Raw genomic sequence first — 9,468 nt, 5'->3', positions numbered from 1 at the left:
CTATAAACTGGTGTCGTGTGATTTCAGTTTAGGAAGACAATCCATTTCAGCTTACACATAGGCTGTTTGGAGCAAATACCCCCTTCCCTCTACTGGTTAAACAAGGAAAGAAGTGGGAGTTACCTTGGAAGAATAGATGGCTTTTCTATTCGGAGATTCCCGTAGGAGGGATACATTGAGCTGCGTTGGGATATCGCCAGCTGATGGGATCTTGTATGTTCCTGGTCCCCGGGTGTACAGGACACCCCCTGGAGAGTAGCGCAGTTCCTCCAGGGTAAAATACCCAAGACCCTGCATGAAACCTCCTTCCACCTGATCAAATAGAGAGAGGGAGATTCAAAACCAGTTTCTCTGCAAACGCTGACACCATATAGCCTTTTGGGCCATACAGTAGACACTTTGCTTTCTATGATGGATACTGTTCTCTTTTTATTCTTTCGTTTTCAGATACAGACATTGCTGGAAAACCAGAGTTGTTTGCCTTAATTGCCCTTGAATGGAATGTCTTGCTTGGCATTTTTCGGAAAACAGTTAAGAATCAACCGCACCATTGAGAGTCTACACTCATATGTAGTCCAGACTGGGTAAGGGTAGCAGATTTTCCTCCTTGTGACTCAATCACGTTCAACATAGAGACATGCTTTTGATTCCAGATTTACGGACTGAATTGGATATAAACCCCACCCGGGATGGGGATGGAATTGATGTTGTGAGATCACTGAACCAAACCTCTTGGATTTTAATCCAATGACATTACCGTGACACCACCATTAATAGTTGGGGGGGGAGCTATTGTTCACTTAACCTGCCGTACGCTGTTATCTGGTTGTTAGCACATGGCTCTCTGTGAGAGGTTATTGTGTGCATATTGGCTGTTCTGAATTCTACCTTCACGCATAGAACATAGAACATTACAGCGCAGTACAGGCCCTTCGGCCCTCGATGTTGCGCCAACCTGTGAAACCAATCTGAAGCCCATCTAACCTAAACTATTCCGTTATCATCCATATGTTTATCCAATGACCATTTAACTGCCCTCAAAGTGGGCGAGTCTACTACTTTTGCAGGCAGGGCATTCCACGCCCTTACTACTCTCTGAGTAAAGAACCAGAATGTTCTTCATCAGCTGTGAAGTGATCTGGAACCTCCCGAACTCACGACAGGTGCTATCGCAATGCAAGGCAGTCGTTTTTGTTTTTTCTCTCTGTCCCCATTGCCCCCCGTCACAGCCCCCGGGGATAACACTCCTCAAGTTTTGTGACAGTGCCTCACCTGACCAATGTCCACAGCTGGATTGAGGCTCCTCCCCACGTCCATGACAATGTCAGTGCGCAGGTTCTGAAATCAAAGACATTTAGCAGTAAAGACTTCGATAGGTGACACTGACCTTTTAGCCCTTATGGGATACCTCTGACGGGAACCTGCACAGAGATTTGCTACAGACTGAAGTTAATCTCACTCACAGTGAAAGGAACAGTACCTGGTGTCAGTCACAAAATTCATGAACACTGCTTCAGGGAACAAATCATTTTGAGAAGCGCGGAGCCTCTGTCTGAATAACCCAGTCCCCCACACTGCGCCCTGCACCAGGTGAAGAGTTGTTTACTTACGTAAAACAAAACTTTCATCGTAGAATCCCTACAGTGTGAAAGCAGGCCATTCAACCAATTCAGTCCACACTGATCCTCTGAAGAGCATCCCACCCAGACCCACCCCTTACCCTATCCCTGCATTTCCCATCCTAGACACTATGAGAAATTTAGCATGGCCAATCCACCTAACCTGCACATCTTTGGACTGTGGGAGGAAACCGGAGCACCTGGAGGAAACCCACACAGGCGCGGGGAGAATGTGCAAACTCCACATAGGCAGTTGCCCGAGGGTGGAACTGAAGCCGGGTCCCTGGTGCTGTGAGGCAATTGTGCTAACCACTGAGCCACTGTGCCACCCCCAAGTTCTGAAGAAGGGTCCCGACCCGAAACGTTGACTTTCCTGCTCCTCTGATGCTGCCTGACCTGCTGTGTTCCTCCAGCTCCATACTGTGTTGCCTCTGACTCCAGCATCTGCAGTTCTTGCTATCTCTGTTACTTAATAATGTTGTTTTAATGTTAACAACATTTATGATCAGGTGTCAGCTGAGGCTCAGTGGGTAGGAAACTTGCCTGTGAGTCAGGAACGTAGTAGGTTCTGTTCCAGAGAACTGAGCATAATATCTCAGCAGATGCTTCTGCATCATATTGAAGGAGTGCAGTATTGTCAGAGGGACACTCTTTCAATGAATTGTTAAAGTGTAGCCAATTCCCACCCCCCTCCTTCTCTCTTAAATGAATTTGAAAGGTCTCATGGTACTATTCTGAAGAAGACCAATGGAGCTTTTTCTGGTGGTGCTACATAAATGCACATTTTTGTGTCTTTCTCCAACATGCCTATTTCCCATTTTCTACACTCTTGAGCTTTTCCAAAATTCTGTGAACTCACATTTGCCCCTCACCCTTGTCCTCGCTGACGTCTATTGATTTCTGGTCAAGCAACACCTTGAGTTAAAAATTCTCATCCTTGTTTTCAAATCCCTCCATGACCCTGGTCGTCTCTTTCATGCCCATGCCCATAGTTCACCAGGTTATCCATTCCGCTGCAATTCTAAACTTTTGTGCAACCCCAATTTTAATTTATCTACCATTGATGGCCTTGCCTTCCTAAACCTCTTCACATCTCTTTTCTTATACTCATAGAGTCATAGAGTTATACAGCACAGGCATCCCAATCTGACCTAGTCCCATTTGTCAACTTTTAGCCCATATCCCTCTAAACCCTTCCTATTCATGTACCCATCTAGATGCCTTTTAAATGTTGTAATTGTACTAGCTTCAACCACTTCCTCTAGCAGCTCATTCCATACAGGCAAACCCTCTGTGTAAGAAAGTTACCCCTTAAGTCCTTTTTAAATCTTTCCCCTCTCACCTTATGCTCCCTAGTTTTGGATTATCCTACACTAGGAAAAGGACCTTGGTTATTCACCTTATCTGTGCCCCTCATGATTTTATAAACCTCTATAAAGTCATCCCTCAGCCTCTGATATTTCAGGAAAAATAGCCCCAGCCTATTCAGCCTTTCCCTAAAGGTCAAATCCTCCAACCCCGGCAACATACTTGTAAATCTGTTCTGCACCCTCTCAAGTTTAACAACGTCCTTCCTATAGAAGGGTGACCAGAATTGAATGGAGTATTCCAGAAGTGGCTTCACCAATGTCCTGTACAGCGGCAACATGACCTCTCAACTCCTATTTTCAATGTTCTGACTAATGAATGCAAGTATGCCAAATGCCTTCTTTACCAGCCTGGCTACCTGAGACTCCACTTTCAAGGAACTATGCACCTGCAACTCTAGGTCTGTTTGTTCGTCAAAACTTTCCAGGGCCCTGTCATTAACTATATATGTCCTGCTCTGATTTGCTTTTCCAAAATGTACCACATCACATTTATCGAAATTAAACTCAATCTGCCACCCCTTGGCCCATTGGCCCATCTGATCAAAGACCCATTGTACTCTGAGATAATCTTCATTGTCCACTACACCACTTATTTTGGTGTCATCTACAAACTTACTAACCATATCTCTTATCTTCACATCCAAACCATTTGTATAAATGATGAAAAGTAGTGGACCCAACACCAATCTTGTGGCACACCGATGGTCTGAAAAGACCTCCAGTCTAAAAAGCAACTCTCTACCAGCACCATCTGTCTCTTACCTTCAAGCCAAAATTGCATCTAATGGGCTAGATCCCCCTGGATCCCATGTGATCTTACCCTATTAACCAGTCTACCATGTGGAACCTTGTTGAACACTTTGCTGAAGTCCATATAGACAATGTCTACTGCTCTGCCTTGATCAATCTTCTTCCTTACCTCTTCAAAAATCTCCATCAAGTTAGTGAGACACAATTGTCCACGCATAAAGCCATGTTGACTATCCCTAATTAGTCCTTGCTTTTCCAAATGCATGTAAATCCTGTCCCTCAGAATCCTCTCCAACAACTTACCCATCGCTGACATAAGGCTCACCAGTCTATAGTTCCCTGGCTTTTCCTTACAACCTTTCTTCAATAATGGCACCACGTTAGCCATTCTCCAGTCTTCCAGAACCTCACCCGTGGCTGTCGATGATTCAAATATCCCAGCAGCGGGTAATCTCTTCCCTAGCTTCCCCCAAAGTTCTGGGAAACACCTGATCAGGTCTTGGGGATTTATCTACCTTAATGCATTTTAAGACCTCCAGCACCTCCTCTTCTGCAATGTGAACTCTTTTCAAGACATCACTATTTATTTTCCTAAATTCCCTCGCTTCTATGTCCTTCTTGATAGTAATTACTGCCATGAAATATTCGCTTACGACCATACCCATTTCCTTTCGTTCCACACATAGATGGCCACTTTGATCTTTAAGGGGCTCTATTCTCTCCCTAGTTATTCTTTTGCCCCTAATGTACTCAGAATCTCTTTAGACTCTCCTACCTATCTGAGCAACATTTTCAGTGGCCTGCTGACATATCTTGTTTGATTCTGTCCCTGTGAAACATGTTGGGCACGAGGGATGCTACGTGAATGCAAGTTGTTGTTGTTGGATGCTCACCTTGTGGTCTCCAGTGAGACAGTCAATTTCAACCTCCGAACAAGCCACACCATAACTATAATAATTGTAAGCCCTTCCTTCGTTCTTATCCCAGTCATAGTTCAGATCCGGAGTCCTGTACGTGGAACAGCAAAATGAGTCAATACTTTCTCAAATTATAACCCTTCGCAACATTCCCACTTGTGGCAAAACGGAAAGAGCACTTTGTTAAGACGTTCCTTCCCGTCACACCATCAATCAGAAGCTGGGAATACTGCGGAGAGTAACTCACCTCCTGATTCCCCAGCTCCTATCCACCATCTCCAAGGCACAAGTCAGGAGTGTGATGGAATACTCCCCACTTGCCTGGATGGGTGCAGCCCCAACAACACTCAAGAAGCTTGACACCATCCAGGACAAAGCAGCCCGCTTTATTTGACAATCCATCCCCTTGCCTTCAGCACTCACTCCCTTCACCACAGTGGCAGAATTGTGTAATATCTATAAGATGCTTGGCCCTGCCGTAGGAAGGATGTTGCTAAACTTGACAGGGTGCAGAAAAGATTTACGAGGATGTTGCCAGGACTGGAGGGTTTGAGCTATAGGGAGAGGCTGAACGGCCTGGGGCTTTTCTTCCTGGAGTGGCAGAACGCAGTTTAGGTGAATTGGCCATGATAAATTGCCTATAGTGTCCAGGGACGTGTAAGTTAGGTGGATTAGCCGTGGGAAATGCAGGACTACAGGGTAAAGGGGGTGGGGGGAGGAGTCTAGGTGTGATGCTCTTTACAGAGTTAGTATGGACTTGTTGGGCTGAATGGCCTGTTTCCACACTGTAGGGACTCTATGGAGTCTGAGGGGTGACCCATAGAGGTTTACAAAATCATGAGGGGTATGGATAGGGTGAATAGCTAAGGTCTTTTTCCCAGGGTAGGGGAGTCCAAAACTAGAGGTCATAGGTTTAAGGTGAGAGGGGAAAGATTTAAAAGGGACCAGAGGGGCAACTTTTTCACGCAGAGGGTGGTGCGTGTATAGAATGAACTGCCAGAGGAAGTGATGGAGGCTGGTACGATTACAACATTTAAAAGGTATCTGGATGGGTACATGATTAGGAAGGGTTTAGAGGGATATGGGCCAAATGCTGGCAAATAGGACTAGGTCAGATTAGGATTCTGGTCGGCACAGAGGAGTTGGACCAAAGGGTCTGTTTCTGTTCTGCATAACTCCATGACTCTATAACTTATCAAACCCATAACTTTTACCATTTAGTAGGTAAGGACAGCAGATGCGTGGGATCACCATTACTGGCATGCTCTCTTTGAAGCCACAAACCATCCCAATTTGGAAATACATTGTTACATGGGAACTGGATGAAAATTCTCAAGGACAACTATGGGTAGGCACCAGTGACCCACTTTCCCAGTATGCATTAAAAAGTTGCGCCCAATCTAAGCTGATGTGTATCAGGTTAGAAATGATACAGGAACATATTGAATGAATGAATGAACAATTGTCATTTGCATTTGACAGCGAGATACAATAAAGAACAGTACAATGCTTTCATTTGTTGCCATAACCCAGTGACATTTTGATATTCTAGGAATAGGAGAAAATGAAAAGACATAGCTTAAAGAGAAGGCCATTGATCGGAGAAGGGAGACTCATGGTAGGAAATTTCTCATGTCAATTTATGAATAGTTTGACATATGTGTGTGACGTATTGTTGTTAGAGTCGGCGCCAGGACTCCACTTTGCCATTGTAGCATGCTATTTTGTTTCATTTTGTAGTACAGAACTACTCATTATAGATGTTCCAACACTTTTTCCATCATGTGGCAGAACAGGAATCTCTCTCTCGCCATTTGCCTTGGCATGTTGAAAGGTAAATGCATCAATACTCAACCTGTTTGGCCACATTATGATCCTGTCCTGGTGGGGTGGACTGGGTTTGAACCCAGAGCTTCTAGCTCAGTGGCAGGGTTACTACTCACTGAATAGTTTCTATAAATTACTTTCAGTGTTGCTCAGCAGCAGCTGCATGTACTATCTACTAGATGTGCTGCAGAAATTCACCAAAGATCCTCTGACGGCCCCTTCCAAACCCACGACCGCTTCTATCTAGAAGGACAAGGGCAGCAGATATATGGGAACACCACCACCTCCAAGTTCCCCTTCAAGCCACTCACCATCCTGACTTGGAAATATACCGCTGTTCCTTCACTGTCACTGGGTCAAAATCCTGGAACGCCACCCCGCCTCTCCCCCAGTGCATTGTGGGTCAACCCAAGCAGATTAACTGCAGCAGTTCAAGAAGGCAGCTTGCCACCACCTTCTCTGGAGGAAGGAGAAATAAATGCTGGCCCAGCCAGCAACACCCGCATCCCGGGAGTGAATAAAAATAAAATGAACCTTAACGGCACAATTCTGTAGTGGGATCAAACACCAGAGACTTCACAGAGTGACATAGCCCCACCTTGTGTCTGTTCTAGTTCTTGTCTCGCTAAAGGTAACAGCCTTAGCCCTGTTCTTTCCTCTTAATCCTGCATGCTTTTGGAATTTAGCTCTGAATGATGTTGCTGCTCCCAGCATCCTCTCAGTCCAGATCAAAGCAGTTCACCAAGTTAGAAAAATTGCCTAATGCACTAAATGTACGCCCTCTGTTTATTGGCCCTTCTGCCATTGGAAACAATTTCTCTCTATTCACTCTCACAAAACGCTGGACTTTTTTTGAACACATTAAATCTCTCTGTAACTTTCTCTGTTTGAAGGGTACAATCCCGACTTTGCGGGTCTCTCCACCTAACAGAAACTCCTTTTCACTTTTTCCGTAGATCTTCTCTCTCCATGAGCTTGACACTCCTCTGGAAATCTATTGCCCAATATTGCATCCCTTCCTTGGGACAACACCCCTGGCTTTGAGTAATTGTCTTCTGTGCTTCTGTTGATGAAGCTGAGGACCTTTTTGTATAGTTAATACCTGCTCCCAATTTTTCCTACTAACAGTTTGTGTATAGTCAGCCCCAAAGTCTCTCTCTTCCTGCAATCCCTTTGAAAATGCACCAGTCTGTTCATATTGTCCTCATTGTATCTAATGCAGCATTCACAACACTCTGTATTTCATTTCACCTGCCATGTATCAGCTCATTTTTACGTATCTATTTAATTCAGGGACTGCTCTAACTATAAACCAAAAGGAATCACAATAGACACAGACATTACCTGTAGAATCCAGCTGCTGACAGGCTCACCCTGCCCATATAAGCTGCAGAAACCTGGGGGAGCACAAGATAGAATTAAAAAGGAATGGTAATGATCTCTGCAACAGTGCACATCTTGTAATGGGTCAGCTTTGCAAGTAGTTTGCAAAGATCTGCTGCCAAACATTGCGCAAAATGTTTACATCTTTATCACCTGGCTGCAGAATCCAGAGGTAAATCTAGAAGCATTTAGGTGTGCACTTGTGATACTAAGGCATGCAAGGCTATAGGCAAAGTGCTGGAAAATGGGATTAGATCGTTAGGTATAGTAAGAACTGCCGATGCTGGAGTCAGAGATAACAAGGTGTGGAGTTGGAGAAACACAGCAGGCCAGGCAGCATCAGAGGAGTAGGAAAGCTGACGTTTTCTGAAGAAGGGTCCCGACCTGAAACGTTAGCTTTCCTACTCCTCTGATGCTGCCTGGCCTGCTGTGTTCATCCAGCTCCACACTGTGTTATCTTAGAATAGTTAGGTGCTTGTTTTTTTGACCAGTATGGACTCGATGGGCTGAATGGTACTTTTCTGAGCTGTAGAATTTCTTGAAGAGTTGGTCATTGAAGACTGAGGTGTGCAGGTACGTTTTCATTCAGAAGCTTGTGAATCCTTGGAATTCTCCTCCCTGCAAACTGTGAATACTTAGCCACTGATTTTGTTCAAGGCTGTTGGAGTTTTGGACAGTAAGGACACTCAGATGTTTCGGGATGGGTGAAGAAAAATGGAGTTGGAACCGAAGATCTGTAATGTTGGGCATCATCGCAGACTCAAGAGGGTATGGATGGCTCCTGCTATTATCCACCATGTGGTTTTCCTGATATAAAATGGGTTTGTAGTCCTTGTATTAGGCGCTAACATGGGGAAAAGCGAGTTCACAGCAATCAAGGGATAACCAGGAAGACATCACACTTTGATCCCCTTTCTTAATCTCTTGTATCATTCAAAGAAAGATGTATAGAGTCCAAAATAAGCAATACAACAATGAGTAGGGCTTTGGGGCAAAATACGTTACAGTAAACTGAAGCTTCCATGGGAATTTCAAGGTAAACACGAATATAGAAAAACAGAACCACGGGGAATATAGAGATAGTAGGAACTGCAGATGCTGGAGAATCTGAGATAACAAGGTGTAGAGCTGGATGAACACAGCAGGCCAAGCAGCATCATAGGAGCAGGAAGGCTGATGTTTCGAGCCTTTGTTTTGCATTCAACTGGAACAACAATTACCATGTCTGTGTGATTACTGGGCAAGACCAATGACTAACAGTTGGAAAAATGTCTTAAGTCAATTGTCAAAGGACAAATCTCCTGTGTATTCTTTATGTAGAGGTTTACACACTGGGACAGATGTTGATACCCACTATGACAGACACCAGCTTGGCCAGGTGAGTGTTGTACAACACCGACAATGAAAAGCCCCAACCCCCAGACCAGCTGATTCCATTAGAAAATTCCCACCAAGTTGGGGTTTGAATTCAGGATCCACAGAATGGGGGAAAATCAAAACTCAGAGGGAAAAATAAAGAGCCAGAATCTTTCACTGCCTGGGGTTTGTGGGAGGGGGCTGACCCAGCCTTGGCTCAAAATGCTTTAGAACCACACCCCCCCC

At 44.7% G+C, this 9,468-nt stretch overlaps 1 protein-coding gene across 1 annotated transcript in view; it reads right to left on the bottom strand.

Moving 5' to 3' along the window:
• The window catches only part of LOC109913754 (xanthine dehydrogenase/oxidase), a 193,491-nt gene that overhangs the window by 69,272 nt on the left and 114,751 nt on the right, over window positions 1–9,468 (bottom strand). Inside the window, 4 exon segments of the mRNA XM_048596660.1 lie at window positions 124–312; window positions 1,273–1,338; window positions 4,633–4,747; window positions 7,828–7,880. Coding sequence (XP_048452617.1) covers window positions 124–312; window positions 1,273–1,338; window positions 4,633–4,747; window positions 7,828–7,880 — 423 coding nt within the window.

Source organism: Rhincodon typus, chromosome 5 (genome assembly GCF_021869965.1).
Source record: "Rhincodon typus isolate 14 chromosome 5, sRhiTyp1.1, whole genome shotgun sequence".
Classification (NCBI taxonomy): Eukaryota; Metazoa; Chordata; class Chondrichthyes; order Orectolobiformes; family Rhincodontidae; genus Rhincodon; species Rhincodon typus.
The sequence above is the reverse complement of the archived record's forward strand: the minus strand, read 5'-3'. Positions and strand labels throughout refer to the sequence as shown.